Source organism: Hemiscyllium ocellatum, chromosome 28, assembly GCF_020745735.1.
Source record: "Hemiscyllium ocellatum isolate sHemOce1 chromosome 28, sHemOce1.pat.X.cur, whole genome shotgun sequence".
Taxonomy (NCBI): domain Eukaryota; kingdom Metazoa; phylum Chordata; class Chondrichthyes; order Orectolobiformes; family Hemiscylliidae; genus Hemiscyllium; species Hemiscyllium ocellatum.
Window position 1 is genome coordinate 8029489 of NC_083428.1, and position 22455 is coordinate 8051943.

The window sequence follows — 22455 nt, forward strand, 5'->3', positions numbered from 1 at the left end:
TTCCTGGTTTTACTAAAAACATTAGGCTTATTAGTTCATGCGGCGAAAGATTTAAAATTGCTCTAAATATTTGACACCTTTGAACTTTTCACAAAACAAAATTATTAATTTTGCAGACTGACCCCTGCAGTTTAGGCCACCACTGTTCAAATCATGCCAATGTTATTGCTGTGTAAATAAAGTGATTTGCAAGGTGACTTTACAAATATGATACACTTGTGGTTATTCTGGATATGGTTTATCTGTAATTTCAGTAATGCCAAAGCCTATCCTGATAAGTGCGAAAATAGCTGATCAGTAAGGTCAGAGTTAAAGGAGGTCATTGGATACTATTTAATCTCTTCACTATGCTTTCATAGTTTGTGTTAAATTGAGTGGTGTGTTCAAATATATGGTGTTCAAAGTTAAAAATCACACAACACCAGGTTATAGTGCAACAGGTTTATTTGAAAGCTAGTGCTTTCAAGTAAGCCTGTTGGACTATAACCTGGTGTTGTGTGATTTTTAACTTTGTCCACCCAAGTCCAAAACCAGCTCCTCCACATCAAATGTATGGTGTTTTCTTTGGTTGCTTTTATTTTCTGAACACTTTGGGGGTAACGTTCCAATCTCTCATCTGTATCCTTGTCAAGCTGTATTATGTGCATGAGCATAATTTCATTACTTACCACATGAAATCCCAATCAGCCTGATACTGGACTTACTTAATAACCATGTGTGTTCATTCTACCCTGTACAACTCAGCTAAATGCTGACTAACTAAGCTATTGTGATTGCTCAAGAGTATTTTGGGGTTACTCTGGGACCCATAAAGATCCTTTCTTGGTTTTAGACTGCAGGGCCACAGTGACTGTTTAGCTTCAGAGGGTATCAAAAAATACAGAAATTAGGAAAATAATTTAAACTAAAATGTAACAATTTTAAAACAGGATAACAAGAAAGATTTTGACGTAAATAATATAAATATGTTCAAGAAAAAATTAGATGTTAGAAAGGTTTGAGGAATGCAATGATAAAGCTGGAATATATAGAGGCTTACTGGACTTGAGAATTATAGTACTAGGAACGGGGGCGGGGGGGAATAAAAATCATTATGTTTTACATTACAATGGTTTTCACCAAAGCCATTCACAACAGTATAAAGCTCAACAAATGTGTGGTCACTGTGGATTTGATAATATGACTGTTAATATCAGTAATACAAGTATGCCATAACAATAGGGGAGAAAACAAATTAAACAAAAACAGAGTAAGACTGAATCACAGCAGCATAGGTATCATGTGATCCTTTTAGAACAGTGATGGGAAAATTCAGCGAATCCATGCTCCCAGAGGATAGCTACACAGAATGTGAGTCAGAGAGTTGGAAATTGTATTCTTATTACCAATCCATAGTGCATTTAATTATGGTTTCCTTGCTGGGAGTGCTGGACCACTGAGTTAACCTTATAGTACCTTTTCAATATAATGTTTTAGTATTTGAAAATTGTAGATTTTTAAGAGTAAAATGATGTAAAGTAGAATTCCATATCTTTTGTAAGATCTCTAAGTCTATGATCTGTTGTTGAACGTATTTTCTTTTCTCACATTAACACTAGTCCAGATAAAGTTGCTCCTTTCAAAAGGATGTGCATAGGTTGCCAAAGGCGATGTAAAGGATAGGAGAGTTAAAAATGATCCGACAGCATTGCCTGGTACTTCTCACACAGCAATTCACACCTTGAGATTTCTTGAACCATTAATATCCTTGCCTTATGCTTTTGATTCAGTGTGATCCGCATCAATATATTCTAACTCATCAAGGACATACAGTGGCCTTGCAGAGCTGGAGTTAGCATTTTCTAGTGGTATGGAGTTATTATTGCTGTTCTTCTCAACTGTACCTTCACTCACAACAGCAGTAAGTGGGAGGTCAACATTGCTGACTGCAGCTTCTAATTGAGGGGGCTTAGGTGATGGTGGTTTCTCTTCTAATTGTTGCACTGAGTTGTTAGGAAGGGCTGTTGGCATTCTTCTTGTATTTCCATTCCTTGATGGACGGAAAGGCAAGGGCATATGACCTTTATAAAGATTCCATGCTAGGAGAAGTATGAACATCATGACAAAAAGTACCAGGAAACCCTTTAATGTAAATTCAGTCTGAAGGTAACTCCGTGTCATAGATAAGTTACCCACGCGAACAGTATTGCCTGCAGAGATTGGCACAATGGAAATTGCAGGTTTCTCATCAGTAAGTGCTTCAGTTGGAATTGGTTGTTGACCCATGTGAGATCTGTGCACAGAATGGAGGAGGTATCTTGCTGTGACTTGCCCAAATGATTTCCCAGCCATTGTCTCAACAGATCTGCAATCATATTGTCCTTCATCTGCTGCAGAAACATTAAATATTAATAGCCCACCAGTGAAGTAGAGATATTTTGTATTTGTTGCTGGAATCACACTAGCATTTCGTAACCATTGAATGTGAGCCAAGTTAGATGTCGACCAGCAATCCAGCACCAGATTGTTTCCAGGAATAATGTTTCGGATTTCTGTTTTCAATTCTTCTGAACAAATAAAAGCAGTACGTGTTAACAATAAAAATAATATCACTGTTGAAATGCTTAGATTTTTAAAAATATTGAAGACTACTGTACATTTTAACAGGCATTTGCCAAATCTCTTTTTCAACTGGTGAGCGTTATAAGGCCATTGGACCACTGCATGCAGCATAGATATTCTTCCCAGTGAAGGGCCGCTAATTGACAATCTGCAGGAGGACACACGTCCAATTCTCTTTTCCTAGTCCAATGGTTGTGAAGCTATTCATACAATTTCAACTTTATATTAGGCTTAAGAAGTTGGCAATTCAGTTTCTACAGCTTTGTTCAATTTGGGATTGTTTCAAATGCACTATGTAGTGCTGGAAAAACACAGCAGGCCAGGCAGCATCCGAGGAGTAGGAGAATCGATGTTTCGGGCATAAGCCCTTCTTCAGGAATCCAAAACATTGATTCTCCTGCTCCTCCAATGCTGCCTGGCATGCTGTGTTTTTCCAGCATCACATTTTTCAACTCTGGTACTCCAGCATCTGCAGTCCTCACTTTCTCCAAATTGAATAATCCCAAGAAGCAATAAAATAATTAGAAATATATCTAAGTCAGTCAGAAAAACAGCTTAAAAAGTTGTACAGCTAAATGATACTGTTCATTCTGCAAATAATTCATTTATTCACTCACATGTCTGACAACTGCTTGCAGACTTACTGATGAATTTATTTCCAGTTAGTGGTGAAATTGTACAATATATTTAATCTCATTCACATACTGCCTTACTCTTATTAGCACAGGAATAGATAATTCAGCTTCTTAAGACTGCCCCAACAATCTATAACATCATGCCTGACCTGCTCCAAGCCTCAACTCCTCTTTCTTACCAGTTCATCATAGCCCTCAGCTCCCCGATATTTCAAAAATCTATCCACCTCCGCTTTAAACTACTTTCAGTGGTCCAGCTACAACTCTCTGGGGGTTCAGAATTCTAGATATTCATTACTCAGAAAAGAAATTCCTTTGTCTTTGGTTTTAAAACAAGTGTCCCTTATTCAGTAACTATGTCCTCTACTTCAAGAGTCCCCCATTAGTGGAAAATCTTTTCAACATTTCCTTTGTCAAGTCCCCTCAGGATCTTCTATGTTTCAAAAAGACTTGGCATAACCCGTTTCATCATTCTTGATAACCCCTTCATCAATAGAAACAGTCCAATAACCTGCTTGGTCAGTGGAAACAATTAATTTGGTTGGTGGCAGGGAGCAGTAGAAGGGAGGGGGAGGGGCTGGGGAGGGAGGTTATTTGAAATTGGAGAGCTCAATGTTGAGTCCTCCAGGCTGTAGGCTGCCCAGGTGGAAGATGAGGTGTTGTTCCTCCAATTTGCACTGTGGTTCATTTTGGCAATGGAGGAGGCCAAGGATGGCCATGTCGGAAAGGGAGTGGTTGGAGGAATTGAAATGGGCAGTTCAGATGAGACAGGTAGACCTGCCTTTCTTCCAACCTCGTTCACTGCATCAGGTGCTCCTGGTGTGGTCTTCTCTACATCGGGGAGACTGAATGTAAACTCATGAAACAGTTCACTGAGCACCACAGCTGGGCCAGCAAGGGCTGACCAGACCTTTTAATTCCATTTTAATTCCTCTTCTCACTCTCTTTCCGACATGACCATCCTTGGCATCCTCCATTGCCACAACGAACCACTGCACAAATTGGAGGAACAACACCTCATCTTCTGCCTGGGAGCCTATAGCCCAAAGGACTCAACATAGAGTTGTCCAATTTCAAATAACCTCTCTTCTCATCCCCTGACTCCCTTACAGTCCCTCCCCCTCTCTTCCACCACTCCCTGCCACCAACTGGATTCATTTTTCCAACTGACCAACCATAACTTTCCCTCTACCGTCTTCACCTATCCCCACTTCACCACCCTACCCCCGCCGGTCCCTTTAACTGTAGCTCCCCCCAAGCTCACCCCCAGTCCTGAAGTTACACTCAAAACGCCGACTTCTCCACCTCCTGATGCTGCCTGGCCTGCTGTGTTCTTCCAGCCTCCTGCCTGTCTATTTGGATTCCAGCATCTGCAATCTTTTTGCCTCTAACCAGTGTTTAAAGACCAGCATTTATTAAACTCAAAGTAGCATCATTATCACAACCTTGACAAATGCCATACTGCACAGAATAAGTTATGATGACATAGATAATCAGCATACAAAATGCCCAGATTTAAACTCAGCCACAGATTAAACATATGCTGTAGGTTTGTTGACTTAAAAAGAAGTCCCAAATTTCAGCAATGCAGTCACAGCAAGCCATATAACTGGCAGAAGTAAAGATCCTATCTTTCACCTCCTCTCATCCAAAGCCATCCCCAACGCTGAGGGATGCTTTCATTTGCCTTGACCCACACTCCAGAACTAACCTTTTTAAATACTGCCTCTCAAACTCTATTCCACTTTCATGGTTCTTGGTAAAACCTTTTTGTTAAACATTTGATCACTCTCCTTCATATCTCTTTGACTGGCCTTGTATCTTTTCTTAATTACAGCATGCAAAATATTTTGAGACATTTATCAATATTAGATTAAATTCCTATCAGTATGGAAAGAGGCCCTTCAGCCCAACTAGTCCACATCAACCCTCCGAAGACTAACCCACCTTAGACCCATTCCCCTATTCTATTTTTATTCCTGACAAAATCATCCAACACAATGGGCAATTGAGCATGGCCAATTCACCTGAGCTGCACACCTTTGGATTTGCACTTGTTTTATGTGCACTACTTTATCATAAATTGTTGTAGGCACTTCTGATTTAGTGCAATGTCTCCACTATCCAGCAGAGGGGACAAATGTGTAGTTTAAGGTTAATTCTCCAGGCATCGATTCTCCTGTCAAAGATCAGCTTCCGATTTTGCAATGGTCTATTGGTTAAGGAACTACATTAGGAATTTTGACTGCTACTGACAAGAGCGCACTACTCTCTAGATTTAGAGAGAAGATCTAATTGAGATTTATAAGGTGCAAAAGGGGATTGACAAACTATTAGTAGTCAGGATGTTTCCTCTTGTGGGGCAATCTAAAATGAAAGATCATAGTTCTAAGATAAGGGTAGCAGATTTAAAGCCAATGAGGGGAAATTAATTCCTTCAAAGGTTGTAAATGAGGAGCAACTTTTTCCACAAGAGGATGGTTCTTATGTAGAATGAACAGCCAGGCGAAGTGGTAGATGCAAGTACAGATATAACATTTAAAAGACATTTTAGTTAGATACACAAATCAAAAAGGTTCAGAGGGGTATTGGTCAAATGCAGGCAAGTTGGACTAGTTCAGGTTGGGAAATGTGGTCGGTATGGATGAACTGGACTGAAGGGTTTGTTTTGTGCTTTATGACTCTATGACTGATCCTTGTGGCATTCCACTTGTTACATCTTTCTAGTGTTAGAGTGAGATCCTTTCTTTTTAAAAGAAGCCATTCAGTCCACTGAGTCTACATCAAACTCCTGAAGTGCATCCAACTTTGATCCTGTCCCACTACCCAAACTCTAATCCCACATCATCATGGCTAATTCACCTAACCTCATATCCCTGGACACTATGTGGCCATTTAACACGGTCAATCGACCTGACCTGCACATCTTTGAACTGTGGGGGGAAACCAAAGGACCCGGAGGAAACCCACACTGACATGGGGAGAATTTGCAAACCCTACACCGTCACCCAAGGCTGGAATTAAACCCTGGGTCCTTGGTGCTGTGAGGCAGCAGTGTTAACCACTAAGCCACCATACCATCTATTTTGTAACAACTTTTCATATGACACCTTATTGAATGCCTTCTGAGAATCCAAATACACATCTACCGATGCTCTTTTATCAAATCTCTTCTTTGGGGGGATCCAAGATGGCGGCGACCCAGCAAGTCTGAATCTACAGTGCTCCTCCCAAGACTTGGGCAAAGTGGGTCACCCACCCCCACCACACTCACTAAATCATCTAAAATAGCTTTTATTTAATGTAATTAGTTGTTTAGTATTAAATTTAAATAATCTAATCTTTAGGAAAAATGACTAAAGGGAAGAAAGCCCACAGCTCTCAGCAAGCAGGAACCCCTCCCCCATCCTCTCCAGCTGCAGCTGAGGCGTCCACAGCCGCCCTGGGGGACTTACCTACACTAACAAGCCTTGTAGAAACGATCTCCAAACTGGATGAGAAGATCGACGCTTTTATCGAAGAATCGCGAAATCGATGGGACTCTCGGCCGCGCTGCAGAAGCACGACCAAGACATCCAGGAAATCGAGCGCCGAGTCGGAGGGGCGGAGTTAAAGGCCACGACCTCCGAAACTACCGCGCAATCAGCCGTGGATCGGGTCCGGACTCTCGAACAGCAAGTCCGGACCTTAGAGAATTATATCGACGACCTTGATAATTGAGGTCGCCGAAAAAATATTCGTTTGCTGGGCCTTCCCGAGCGGGAAGAGGAAGGCCAGCTTGCAGCATTCCTCGAACAGTGGCTGCCACAACCTTTGAAGCTGGAGGCTGGATCAGGCCAGGTACGGGTGGAATGGGCCTAACGGGTCGCAATACGTGGGCCCGGCTCAAAAACCAGCGCCCACGCCCGGTCCTGTTCTGGCTGCAGAGTTATAAAGAGAGGCAAATACTCCTAGAAGCTTCTAGAAATCTTGGAAAAGACCCCCAAGCTATGATCTATAAAGGATCCAAGATCATGCTATTCCAGGACAGTTCCCCAGTTCTAGTCCGAAAGAGGAAGGCATTCGACGAGGCGAAGAAGCGTTTAAGGGACTTAAATATTCAGTACTCCTTACGCTACCCAGCGATGCTACACTTTAACCATGAAGGATCCGTGTATAACTTCGGATCACCAGAAAAGGCTAAGGAATTCTTGGACTCTCTTAGATAAACTGTAAGAGATAATGGATGTTGGTTTGCCTTTCCCCCTGCTTTGGTTTATACCCCCCCTTTTTTTTTCATTTTTCTTACCTTACTGTTTAATATTATCATGGGGGGTGGGGAGAGGGATTTGATTTTCTTCCCCCCCGCTTGGGGTTGTTTTCTTTTATTGTTTTATGTATAGGTGTGGGTATGTATGTATATGTGTGTATGTATGTATGTATGTATATATTTTATATATATATATAAGCCGGGGGGTTTGGTTAATGTTAGTGGGGGGAGGTGGTTATCTTATTCTATTTTACCTCTGTCTTTAGGAGTGAGGTTGTTTCTCCCTGGTTATTTTGTATTATTATATTTAATTATTATTTGTTGAGGTTGTAATTTTATAGTTATATGTTTATATATGGTATTAACATTACCAAATATATCCAGGTGTTGGTGTGGGTGGGGATAGGGTGCTCACTGTTAACTCTAGCTTTGTATTATATTTGAATTCTCCTCATTTTATTGAGAGTGCCTGGGTCAAGGGTGGGACATTGGTTGGGAGAGGATATGATGGACTTTTGGAAAGGAAGTGACACCCCCTGGGAACAAGGGGGAAATTCTCCACTTAAAAACTTTTTTTTTTATTATTTAGAAATAGTTTTTTTATTATACTGTTGTGAGTGTATTAGAGAGCCTTTATTTTTGTAAATTTTATATGCTCTATGCTTGGGATGTTCTGGATAGGGTTTCCCCTCCCGAGGGGTCTCGGATTTGCCCGGATGATTACGGTTGACCAGTCGGTTAAGTGGTGCACCTGGAATGTCAAGGGGAGTAATTCGCCAATCAAAAGGAAGAAAATATTATCAAATCTTAAGAAGGAGAGAGTTGATATAGCTCTCCTACAGGAGACACACCTGCTGGATAAAGAACACTTGAAATTACGACAGGGTGGATTTGATCAGGCCTTTTTTTCTTCTTTTAGCTCAAAAAGCAGGGGAGTTGTTATTCTTGTTCGGAAGAATTTCCCTTTCAAAATCCTAGATCAGATAAAAGACGAATCTGGACGATATATTTTGATTAAAGCCCTTATAAATGGAGAGGAATATGGGATTTTAAATTTGTACTGCCCCCGGCACACCCTTTTAAATTTATAACGGAAGCCTTTTCAAAATTGATGGCTTTTGGTGCCCGTCATATAATTATAGGGGGAGACTTTAATTGTATTATGGATCCGGAAATAGATAGGATTCCCAAGAGTGCTGCAGGAGTATCCCCCAGATCTAGACAATTGGTGGATCTGAACAAAGCATTAGGATTGGTAGATGTATGGAGATGTCTTCATCCACAGGGCAGAGGTTTTTCTTTCTACTCTAATCCACATAAATGTCATACCAGAATTGATATGTTTTTTGCCCCCTCGATTTTTTAAAATTCCATATCATCCTGTAAAATAGGTAGTATAGCAATTTCCAACCACGCTGCTGTATATATGGAAACTAAGGCGAGGAACAATGGGACATCCCCTCGGCATTGGCATATGGACCCCTTCCTAATGAAAGATAGTAAATTTGTAAAGTACTTCTCTCAAGAATTTAAAGCTTTTTTAGAAATTAATTCAGGTACGGCTAGCAACCCATCAATGATGTGGGAGACCGTCAAAGCTTACACGTGAGGTTTGATCATCTCCTACTCAGCGACCCAGAAAAAATTGAGGGGAGAACAACAGCGTCTGCTTGAAGCTCGGTTAAAAGCAGCTGAAACAGCACACACTGATAGACCTTCTATTATTAAATTGCAAAGGATTACGGCTCTTAGGACAGCTCTAAACACTACGCTTACTCAAATGGCTAAGAGGGAAATATTATTTGCAAAACAAAGATTATACGAATATGGTGACAAACCGGGTAGATACTTAGCATTTCTTGCAAAGAAAAAAAAAGGCCCCTCAGACTATTACGTTTATCAAGGAAAGTACGGGTATTTTGACTCATGATCATAAAAAGATTAATGCGATCTTTAGAGAATTTTATTCTGACTTATATAAATTGCAGGATTATAAAGATAGGACTAGGAGGATGCAGTCATTTTTTAAAAAAATTGACCTTTCCGGGACTAACTCCGGAACAGGTATTGTCCTAAATGCTCCTCTAACAGTCCAAGAAATACTTGATGCAATTAGGCAACTTCAGAGTGGTAAAGCACCGGGTCCAGATGGTTTTCAAGCTGAATTCTATAAAGAATTTAACAGAAATATTGGCTGGTCCACTTATGGACATGTATAACTATGCTGATGAAGGGCTCATGCTCGAAACGTCGAATTCTCTATTCCTGAGATGCTGCCTGGCCTGCTGTGCTTTGACCAGCAACACATTTGCAGCATGTATAACTATGCATATAGTCAGGGCTGTCTCCCGCCTTTGCTGAAAGAGGCAAATATCTCTCTTATCCTTAAAAAAGGAAAGGATCCAGAAGATTGTACGTCATACAGACCAATATCCTTGCCAAATGTAGATTTTAAAATCCTTTCTAAAACGTTAGCATTGAGGCTAGAAAGGGTACTGCCCTATATTTTAAAGGAGTTTATTAAGGGCCATAGATCATCCAATAATATTAGAAGGGTCTTGACTATGATTCAAGCCTGTCATCAGTGAAAGATACCAGGAGTAGTAGTTTCATTAGATGCGGAAAAGGCATTTGTCAGGGTTGAATGGTCATATTTGTTTTACACATTGGAAAGGTTTGGTGTTGGACAGGTGTTTACCAAATGGGTCTCAACATTGTATAGTGATCCCAAAGCAGCTGTGGTTACCAATGGATTAGGTTCGGATAGCTTCAGTGTGGGTAGGGGCTGCCGTCAGGGATGTCCTCTCTCGCCATTGTTATTTACGCTAATAATTGAACCACTAGCAGAAGCTATAAGAGCTGATCCTAATATAACGGCCCCGAGGATTGGTACAGGTAAGCATAAAATTACCCTTTATGCAGATGATGTTCTTCTATTCCTCAGTAATCCTTTGATGTCCATACCTCGCCTACTCCAAGTTATTAATACATTTAGTGCATTCTCAGGCTATAAAATTAATTTTTCAAAATTGGAGGCTATGCCAATGGGTGGCCTTGCTATGATACCCCACTTAGTGGACGGATCCCTTTTTCCCTTTTGTTGGTCCCTGGAGGGCTTTTTATATTTAGGCATTTTTATTACCCCAGTATTTGGTCAGTTGTATAAGGCTAATTTTGTGCATTTACTGGAAAGGATCAGGCAGGACCTCCAGCAATGGGGAGACCTTCCAATTTCCTGGCTGGGTAGAATAGCACTAATTAAAATGAATGTCCTGCCCCGTCTCCTATATCCTATGAGAATGCTTCCGGTGATGCTGCCGAGGGTGGCTCTACGTAAATTATATGGCTGGCTGGGTTCCTTTATCTGGAATCATAGACTGCCCCTTATTAAGCTGAAGAAGCTACAGCTTCCACAGGCAAGGGGAGGATTGGACTTCCCAGACTTCAGGAAATATCAATTAAGTTCCCTACTAAGTTACATAGCTGATTGGGTCTTGTCTGATCCACAATCAATCTGGTTGGATATCGAGGCCTCTCAAGTAAAATACCCACTTATTAACCTTTTATTTTCAGACAAGAGGAAAATCATTACAGATCACTGTAAAAACCCTATAATACTAAACACAATTAAGGCTTGGAATATAATGCGGCAAATTGAGGGTAATTCACCTAAAACATTCCCCTATGCACCGATAGTGGGAGCATGGGGATTCCAACTGGGGTTTACAGATGCCACTTTTAAACTCTGGAGATCCAGGGGTATCTCATGTCTAGGGGACCTATTTAAAGATGGGGTCCTGATGTCTTTTGAACAGCTGCATCAGAAATTCGGATTACCTAATGGAGACCTCTTTCGATACTTCCAAATTCGGGACTATATACAAAAGAAGACTACATTATTAGATCGTTTTTATAAATCAGATAGAGAATGTCGTGTCCTACGACCAGTGGGGGTATCTTCCGTCAGTACTATTTATCATTTACTACATGATGAAGTATCGGGAGATATGGATAATCTGCTTAAAACATGGGATCAGGATTTAGGACAAGAAATCTCTATAGAAACATGGAATGATATTTGGGAAAACGCTAGAAGAATTACTATCTGTAACAGAACCCAGGCTATCCAGCTGAAGATACTTCATAGGGCCCATATAGCACCGGTTTGATTGGCAAAATTTAAGACAGGAGTGTCTCCATTGTGTCTCAAATGTAAAATAAAGGTGGGCACTCTTGTACATTGCCTATGGACCTGTCATAAGATCCATAGATATTGGATTAAAGTAGCAAGTACCCTGACAGAAATTTTAGGAACGGAAATTAAAGTGGACCCTGTATCTCTCCTTTTGGGCTTTTCGAACTTTCCCTCCCTGGACATGTACGGGAAGAGACTGTTTTCTATTCTCTCTTTCTGTGCAAGGAAAAATATTTTGGTGAACTGGGTGGCTGAGGGCCCCCCTGGACTTTCAAATTGGCACAGATTAATTATGGAATGTATTCCCCTTGACTTCCTTACAAATATGGTGCACCGAAAGTCTGAATTATTTTATAAAATATGGCAGCCCTTCTTGAATTACATAAATACTGATATTTCGGCTATCCTAACAAGGGCCTTTATTTAATTGAGATGACAGACCTGGCTGGTCTGGGGCCCCTTAGGAGAGGAATCCCGCATGAATACGGGTTTTATTATAGTTGATGTTAACACATTCCGAGCATGTCAGAGACTTAAATATACACTCTGGTTAGTTGTAATCTTTCTTGTTTTTTTTTGTTAAATTTTGGCTATTGTATATTTGATTTAATTGTATATTAATGTTTGTATTTGAGAGTTTTGTTTATTTTTGTAAACTTGTAAAAATGTTAAATTTCTAATAAAAATATCAATGAAAAAAAGGATGAGAGTTGAGTTAGGACCTCAGAAAGAGACAGTAACAAAGAAAAGAGCATTGAATGAATGCAGAAATTTGCTGAAAAATAAAACCTTTAGTCATCTGAACGAGCAGCTTTAAAGTGGAGACGGGATCATCCTTCATTGAGGTGAAAAAGGGACAATGTCTTTTCTTCCTCAGGTGGCTTAGGAAATTCAGCATGTCCATAAGGACCCTCACCACCTAATTCTACAGATGCACTGTAGAAAGCATACTATCCAGGTGCATAGTGGCATTGTACGGTAACTGCTCTGCTTAGGATCACCATACAGAAGATTGTGTGCATAACCCAGAACATCACGGAAACCAACCTCCCATCCATTGACTCCATTTACACTTCTCATTGTCGTAGAAAGGCTGTGAACATCATCAAAGACCCCTTCCAACCTGGTAATGCTCTCCTACAACCTTTTCCATCAGGCAAAAGATACAGAAGTTTGAATTTAAGCACCAATAGGTTCAGGAACAGCTTCTTCTCTGCTGTTTATTAGACTACAGAACAAACTCTTTAACTTGAAATAATGTTGATCTTTCTTTGTGCACCTCCTGTACAGTGTAACTCTGTATGCCTCACTCTGTCTAAGCGCCCTTGATTGCTATGTCCTTGCTTGCTGTGATCTGCCTGTACTGCTTGCAAAACAAAGCTTTTCACTGTACCTAGCCCCGTGTGACTACAATAAATCAAAACAAATCAAATTTTAAAAAATCTCTTCTTTGTATCCTCAAAGAACTCTAGCAAATTTTATCAAATGTGATTTCGCCTTACACAAAAGCATGTGCTCTCTGTTTGTGTTTACCCTTTCTAAACATCCTACTATTCCTTAATAATGAAGTGGCATTTCTCATTTTACACTTTAGGCAAACTGGCCTACAGTTTCTTGCTGTCTCCCTCTCAACTTGAACAGGGCATCACATTAGTTTTCCAATCTGTTAAAATCCTTCAGGAATCCAGTGAGTCTGGAATATTTCAACTAATGTCTTCACTATATCTCCAGTCACTTCCTTTAAACTCTTGGATACAAGTCATTAAGCCTTAGTGACTTGTCTGCCTTCAGTCCCATTATTTTGTCGAATACACACAGTGTACAGACAGTTACAGGACCTTTTCTCCCATTAGCACCTCGCTCATCTGATGTCTTTGGATGATTAGAAATCTATGGAATTCAATTACCATCTGTTATTCTGTATACAGGAATTTATGATCACCAAAGGCACAGCATTATGAAATAAGCAGCACAATATATCAAAACATTACATTTTTGAAGGAAACGAGAAGATCACAACCCATTACTGAAACTGTAAATAAGGAAATCATACCATGGGTGGAACATTCTGAAGGATCTCCGTTCTCTATATTTTGAATTAAGTTCCTAAGGAATGTAAACGTAAACATTAAAATGGACCATAGACTATTATTTGTTGGTGCAAATATATCTTAGGTAAATGAATCAAAATTGTGCAGCAAACTGTCCTGGCCAAATTAGCATGATACATTTAAACTTTAGCCTTATAGATACTCATATTATTGCATAGTTTACTTACAGAACACCAGTTTTTTTCTTTGAAATGTCAATACAATGCCTTGTATTTTTGTCCCATGCACAGTAAGGGTCTCTTGCCAGCACACAGTCCCAACAATTAACATACTGTGTGCAAACTGCCACAGGCACTTGTACAACTTGTGATGGAGATCCAATGTATAACTGACCCTATCAGAGAAAAAATATAATTACAAAATTGATGAAATATATAAAAGAAATGCATGTTAAAAGTGAAAAAAAATCACTTGTTTTACCCTTTGCGAAGAAAGCTGTAGGTTTTCAACTGGTTCTGCAGAAATAAACAGCTGCACCTGCTCAATAATAAATGTTTCTGTCTTCAAACTGAGTGTCTTATGCAGGTATCCACTGTCTGAAAAAGAGTATATTAACTTTTTGATCAACAGTTTTATGAAAATCAAAACAACAATATTGTGCAAGATATACAATTATGAATTCTCACGTATTTTTTCCAGAAACCAATTAATTCACCCTACTGATACAAATATGGAAATTGTTTAAAACTACAACGAGGAGGAATTAGAATGTAATGCATTAGGAAGCCACTGTCTAGTCTTGGGTTTGGTCCATTTCATGGGGTGAAACTTTCTTCTTTCTTCTTGTTATAAAGGATCTACATGAAATGATGCTGAGTATTAACCCCAATTCCTTTTTGGTTGGTGATATGATTTGAAAGCTCACTAAACTTGTGGTGATCAATTCACCATTTCACCATTTTTAACAAAACATGTACAATGTTAATAAAACAAATGTTGCACCTTTTGAAACTAGTGTAAAAATATGTCTCAAACCTATCAGCAACCTACCAGAGCCAGGTGAAAAGTTTCAAAAGAACTTTGCAATCAAAATGTTAGAAAATGCAAATCTGCTGTGTATACTGTCAATGTTAAATGAAAACGTTCTTTTTCTGTTACTGTGGACCCATTTATTAAGAACAAACTAATTTTTTCGACTTTATCAAAATTAGAAGACTAGAAGAGAGAAAAGAATTGACAAATCTCTATGAATTGGCTTCTGTGCAGTGTTACGACATGTGGTAAACACTCCTGCTTAATTAAAAACAGCAATGCAGAAAAGATTTATCCTGTGCAGTAATGTGTGAAAATTTGAGAGGCTAAGCACTATTTAAAGTAAAAATTAACAACTTCATTTCTTGAAGTATAACAGAGCATAATTAATTAACAACTATTTACAAGTCCGCCCTCTAACCTATCTTTTACCTTACCATTCTACAATACTAGTCTGATAAAACCCCTGATTAAGATTTACAAAATGTCTTATTTCAAAACTAGGCAGCTTTTGGTTTTCTATGTATTCATGTCTTCTTCTTCTTCTTCGGGATTCTGCTTCACAGGTTACTGATCGATAAAGGTACCTTTAAGAAAGCTATTTTTCAGACAGTCTTTACATGCTGCTAGCTTGGCAGTTCTCCTCTCAACGGTTCAATTTCCCCAGTCTTATACTGCCCAAAGTTTTGGATTATGTCATTGGCTTCTAAGATCGTCAATATACTGGATCCAAACTGGATTGGAGTTTGGCATATGTTTTGGGGTATATTTAGACTGATTGGCCCAATTCAAATCTGTCTCCAGGCAACTAACTACCCAAGTAGCTGGACCACATGTTTACTTTACATCTTATTGAGAACACTTGGTGCTGTCTCTATCTTTTTACTCTCTTAAAGGTACAGCACACCTACATTGTCATAACAGCAGTGACTCTTGCCTCGCTCATGCCATTCCCTTTGCAGTTTCCAGACAGATTAAATGAACATTTCACATCTTTAACTTATAGAGTTATACAGCATGGAAACGGACCCTTTGGTCCAATTCATCCATGTAAATTGACATCCCAATCTGACCTAGTCCTATTTGTCAGCTTTTGGCCCATTTCCCTCTAAACCCTTCCTAGTCATATACCCTTTTAAATGTCATAATTTTACCAGCCTCCACCACTTCCTCTGGCAACCTGTTCCAAACAGGCACCACAATACAGCCCCCATACATTCAATTGCTCATTTCAAATGGATCTATTAAGATGAAAGCTGAACACATTTGGAAGTTGCTGTACGCTCAATGCATCTGAAATTGCAATTTCAGCCCTCTTTGATAGCCATGCACACCTCAATTGTTTTGTGAAAAATGCCAATTATCAGCTAAACAAAATCAAGTTCTTCAGTGAGCATGCTCATCATTACCAGATTTCCACAGAAAACTTTGAAAGAAAATGACCACTGTTATTCCAATCCCAGTATTGCACATGTAAAATCATTGAGATGTACCAGAATAAACTGAAACAGAAGTAATAACAAATGGCAGGTGATTGTTCTTGTATCATTGAACAAATGACCCCTCAGCTTCAGGTCACAAGAATCCTGACACTAAACTATATCCAGAGGATGAGAATAGAAGTACATTTATCACTTTGAAAAGTGTTTGGAGGAAGCCAAAGAAGTTGCCAGGAATGAAAGTAAGTTGTGGGTTAGGCTGGCCTTGTGTTTTGGCTTTTGTGAAAATAAAAACAAAATAAAACAAAAAAAAAACTCCTTCAGCCTTTGTCCCTTGTGTATTGATATATTCCAGAGGCCCCATCTATTGGACTCTTCTTCACTTCATGCTCTCAAAGGCTCCTAATATCCTTCATACCAACCAATGTCCCATACCTAACAACTTTTGTCTTTTCACCTTCCAAAGCAATTTAACCACTATCTACTATGGCTTTAAGATCCAAACTGGAGATCAAATAAAAGTCTTAAATATATATGAGTGAACTATTTTTTTAAAAAGCCTTAATAATCCATTCACTGCATTTAACTTCCTTTAATTCCATATTAAAAACAAGTTTTGTATTCATGGACACACTTCAAAGACTTTACAAGCACATAGAGCTTGATTACCTCAGAAGAAGCAAATCCACCTTGAAGCCATGTCCCACCAAAAAGCACATCTAATTGGAGTACAGAGATACTAAACAACTACTTCATATTTACCCAAAATATGAAATAGCACTTCATGCTACAAATGAAAATTCACAATATTTAAAGGAGGCATTTTCAAATTCAAGGAAGATTAAATGTTTCCATTCACAATTAAGACAAACTTGAGAGACATGGACAAAACAGCTGAACTCAGGAGGGGAGGCAACAGTAACTGCCCTTGTTATCCAGGCAGCATTTGACTGAGTATGGCATTCAGGAGACTTGGAAAATTTGAAGTCCACTGGATTTTAGTTAAGACTCTCCATTGGTTGGAGTCATACCCAGCACAAAGGAATATGGCTGTGTTTGGAGGTGATTAATCATCTCATCTCTTGGAAATTGCTGCAAGAGTTGCTGAGGGCAGATATTTCTGAATCAACTATCGATATATTATGAACTTCTACTGCACCACAAGGTCCTCCAAAGTTCTTCAGGGTAGTATCCTAGGCCCAAGCATTTTCAGCTATTTCATCAATTCCCTCCCTCCATCATGAGGTTACAGATGGGTTGCTAAGAAATACACAATGTCTCATACCATTCTCAACTCCTCAGATACTGAAGCAGTCTATGCCACTATGCCGGAAGACCTGGAAAAATCCAGGCTTGGGAGGAAAGTGACAAGTAATATTTATGTCAAACAGATGCCAGGCCATTTCCAATATAAATCCAAACACCTCCCCTTGATATTCAATGGCATGATTATTGCTTAAATGTCCCACTATTCAAACCTATGAGTTATAACTGACCAGAGACTAAACTGAACCAGCCTTAGTAATACTGCAGCTACACAGCAGGACAGCTAGGAACTAACAAAGTTAACTCAGCTCTTGACTCTCCAAACCTTGTCTACCAGCCACAAGTAAGGAGTTTAATGGAATTTTGTTTCCTGCCTGGATAAGTAGTGACAACAACCCACAAGAAATTGAACTCTGTTATGGACAGAGCAGCCTGCAAGGTGGAAGTGGATATGGAAGATGCTGGAGATTAGAATCAAGATTAGAATGGTGCTGGAAAAGCACAACAGGTCAGGCAGCATCCGAGGAGTAGGAAAATTAACGTTTTGGGCAAAAGCCATTCGTCAGGAAGCCTGCATGGTGTATCCTATCCACTGATGACATGGAAATAAACTGGTTTCATTGAGACTTGAAGAAAGGGTACACCAATTGGACAATGCAAAGTGAGTTTTAATCTATATCTTAGTCATTCTATGCTTGTCTTAGGCATGCTTAATGCTTAAAATAGAATTTTAAGAATGCAAAAATATTTAATTCTTTAGCATTTATGTCTCGTATCTTAATGGATGCAAGCACAGCCAGCTGGGAGACGAGTTACTTCCTTAATGTTACTTTATCTTCAAGATATTCAATCTCCCCAAATACCACAGCTTGACTTACTCACATAAATCACTCCCCTGCAGTTCAATGTTAGCTAACTATTGTCATAGGTTGTATGTCAGATATAATGCAATGTTTCTCTAGTTATTCTGCACATTTTCTTTATGATTTAGTTTCTGATCGATTAAGCCTCACTTTCTCAAGAGCCAATTGGTCCATGTCTAATGGCCCTATTCTCTTAGTCCTGTCAAAGAACAGTAAAAATGTAATGCAAATATAACATTGTATGAAACAGAGGTTCTCAACAGTGTAGTATGTGCATAAAAATATTTTACCCGTTCCCAGAAAAATTACATCATATTCTTTTTGATTGGCAGCAACAACTCTATCCACAACAATTTGGGTGTACTTTGTTGCCTCTTTAATTAACTTTGGTTGATTGTTGATCGGGGTTACGACATCATCCATCAAAGGATGTTCCCTTACAAACTGGAGTGTTGTGTCTGGCAGATCTAGAGAACTCTTGAATCCATTTGAGCGAATATTATTGTTGATGCACTTTGAGAAAAGAAAACTGTATTAGCTGGGCATTCAAATTTAATTCATACTGAACTTCTGGAGATAACATGTATGAATTTAATTCATTAAACAAAGAAAAATCCACTATTGTCAGATATATTTCTTTTTGTCAATATAAAATTTTCTCGCTTCCTCTCCCAAACGTTAGTATGCAAGCCAGAGGTTAGTTTCACAGGTGTCAACAGATTCCACTACAGAAGCCAAGGTGGTGACATTTGGCTGGCTGTTTGGCTGTGAAACCAACATAACTGTGCACAAATCTTGATCTCACCAGTCACATATTTCAGCTATACATGAGGAGTTACTGGCCAGTATTCAGGAGGAGTTATCATGATGGCCGCTATCCATATAGAACAGCTCTTTGCTCATTTCATGACCAGACCTGCAACTTTCATGGTTTGTAGAATTTTTTTTTGGGGGGGGGGAGGGAAGCTCTGCTAAAATTATTAAAATGCTTTCATGAAATTATTAATTGTTTTGAGCCTAGCCAAGTTGCATAAACCACAAAGTTCAAATCACTCAACTGGAAAATCACTGAGGTACACTTTATTGAAACCGGATGTGATGAGTATGAGAATCAAAAGGTGCCTTTATTAATAGGATATCCTAAAAGACTCCTGATTGTCAAATTTTTTTTAAAACTTCCCTGACCTGATCTATACATGAGTAGCTGATTTCAGCTGAATGAATGGCTGGGGAAATAAAAATAAGCTACTACACATAGAGCGGAATAAAAACCATCATAATTGCAGTTCCTGATATCTATTTAGTGACTCTAAACAAAATCCTCCTAACAGTATGTGCCAGAATTTGGATTTATCTTCATAGAATAATACCTACTTAGGACTTGCAGTTATCAAAGTTTATGGTGGGGCTGGGGGCAGTTCCATGACTAATGAAACTATAGATCCAGCATGAATCAGTACCTTTTAGAGAAGAAGAAAAGAAACAGGGAAAGAAACGACATGTCATGATGATTCAAAGCCAGAGTCAATGTTATCATCTGAATAGCCTTGTACTGAAATGAAACTATTACTGACAGAATTTTTTGAAAAGCTGCATGGAAAGTATAGAGATGTACTGCAGTTCTAGGTTACTTTGAAAATTTGCTGGCTTTTAAAAACAAAAGATTTAATACTTACAGCTCCAGGACGAGGACTGGGGACTGTTCCTCTGTACATCACCCATTTGATTTCAGACTGTTCTACCATTATATGTGATTTGTATTTCCCTTCATTGAACACTTCCTGAATTTTTTCCATACTGAAGGCACAAATTGCAGAAATGTCCTGTTTTCCCCTGTGTAAATAAGAATTTTGAATTATTGCTTTTTTAATAGGACAAAATTAACAAAGGTTGATAGGGACATATATATATATTCCCCTGGATTATGCACATTTCCTTTTCTCCTGTTGTGGCCAAACAAGTGGCTGCCAGTTTTGTGGACATCCTTGCATATCCAGCATCGTGCTCATTGTTTTCTGTGGGTCGTCTCGTGACCAATGGTATCACAGTTTGGATACACAAAAAACAAAAGTCACAGTTACTGATAGACTGTTTTCAATTATTAAATCAAACTTATTTTCTTCTATAAATTCTTCTCAGTAACTCGGTGTGGGCATTATCTGCTTCCGTGCTGTATGACTATGACTCTAAATAGAACCATTGAATCCCTAGTGTGGAAACAGGCCATTTGGCCCAACAAGTCTACCAACTCTCCAAAGAGCATCCCACCCAGACCTATTTCCTTACCCTATTATTCGACATTTCCCCTAACTAATGCACATAACCTAAACATCCCTGAAAACTACGGGCAATTTAGCAAGGCCAACCCACCTAACCTGCACATCTTTGGATTCTCAGTTCTTCGAGTCTGCTTGGCCAATCAATAGGATCACGGCTGACCCTCTAGCTCAATGACATAATCTTGCTTTCTCTCCTTACCCCAAAACATTTCTTTCTTGAATATATTCAGTGACTAGCTCTCCTCAGCCATTTGTGGTAGAGAATCGCATTGGTTCATTTGAGATGAAGAAACGTGTCCTCATCTCAGTCCTAAATGATCTAACAACGCGAGATGTGTCCCATGGTTCTGGGCTCTCTATCCAGGGGAAACATCGTCCCTAAATCTACTCTGACCTGCTATGTTAGAATTTTAAACATTTCAATCAGATCCCCTTTCATCCTTCTAAGTTCTCGTGAATACAAGGCCAGTCGAACCAACCTCTCCTCAAAGCTCATCCTGAAAATGTGTTGCTGGTTAAAGCACAGCAGGTTAGGCAGCATTTCAGGAATAGGGAATTCGACGTTTCGAGCATAAGCCCTTCATCAGGAATGAGAAAGAATAGCCAAGCAGGCTGCTTGGCTACTCTCTCTCATTCCTGATGAAGGGCTTATGCTCGAAACGTCGAATTCCCTATTCCTGAGATGCTGCCTAACCTGCTGTGCTTTAACCAGCAACACATTTTCAGCTGTGATCTCCAGTATCTGCAGACCTCATTTTTTACTCAAAGCTCATCCTGCCATCCCTCTATCAGCCTAGTGAACCTCCACTACACTGCCTCTTATAAGAAATATATCAACACTTAGGTTGGGAGACCACAGCTGCACTCAATACTCGAGGAGTGGTATCATCAAGGCCTGCATAACTACAGTGAGATATCTGAACTCAAATTCTTTTACAATGAAGCCCAACACAACACTTGCCTCCCTAACTGCTCCCTGTACCTGCCTGTCCGCTTTAACTGACTGGTGTACAAGGATCCCTTTGTACCTCCATACTTATTAATATATCACCATTTAAATAATGCTCTGCCTTTCAGTTTTTCACACCAAAGTGTATAACTTTGCATTTAGCCATGTTGTACTGCATCTGCATTGAGTTTGCCCACTCACTCATCTTATCTAACCACCTTAAAGCCTCTTCCCTTCTCACAATCCTATCCATTTTTTGTCAAATCAGCAAAATTAGAAATTTTGAATTTGGTTCTCTCCTGCAGGTCATTTACATATTGTAAATAGCTGGGGTCTGTGCACTGATCATTCCCGTAACCCACTAGTCACTGCCACTTCAAGTAAGACCCATTTATAAGACGTTTATATACACTGTATACAAGATCTTAGTTGGGCCACACTTGGAGTACTGTATGCAGTCCTGGTCACTATTCTACAGGAAGGATGTGGAGGCCCTGAAGAGGTTGCAAAAGAGGTCTAGCAGGATATTACCCTGATTAGAGTGTATTGGCTATAAGGAAAGGTTGGATAAACATGGATTGTTTTCACTGGAGCATCAAAGGCTGAGGGGTGACCTGAAAGAAATATATAAAATCATGAGTAGCATGGATAGGGTGGATAGTCAGAGTCTTTATCCCAGGTTGGAAATGTCAAATACTAGAGGGTGTATGTTTCAAGGTGAGAGGGGACAAGTTTGAGGGAGGAGTTTTTTTTCCCCCACAGAGAGTGGTAGGTGCCTGGAACCTGCTGCCAGGCGAGGTGGTAGAAGTAGAAACATTAGCAAAGTTTAAGAGGCATTTAGACAGACACACGCACAGACAGGGAATAGAGGGATATGAAGTGTAGGCAGATGGGAC

General features: G+C 39.5%; 1 protein-coding gene across 1 annotated transcript in view; it reads right to left on the bottom strand.

Annotated features, from left to right (window-relative positions):
- Positions 1–1752: 1752 nt before the first annotated feature.
- The window catches only part of LOC132829204 (semaphorin-4E-like), a 78235-nt gene continuing 57532 nt past the window's right edge, over positions 1753–22455 (bottom strand). Inside the window, exons 9-14 of the mRNA XM_060846573.1 lie at positions 20008–20164; positions 18622–18844; positions 14212–14327; positions 13959–14125; positions 13734–13786; positions 1753–2546 (exon numbers count right to left, since the gene is read on the bottom strand). Of these exons, the coding sequence (XP_060702556.1) occupies positions 1753–2546; positions 13734–13786; positions 13959–14125; positions 14212–14327; positions 18622–18844; positions 20008–20164 (1510 nt within the window). The remainder of the gene's footprint in view (positions 2547–13733; positions 13787–13958; positions 14126–14211; positions 14328–18621; positions 18845–20007; positions 20165–22455) is intronic.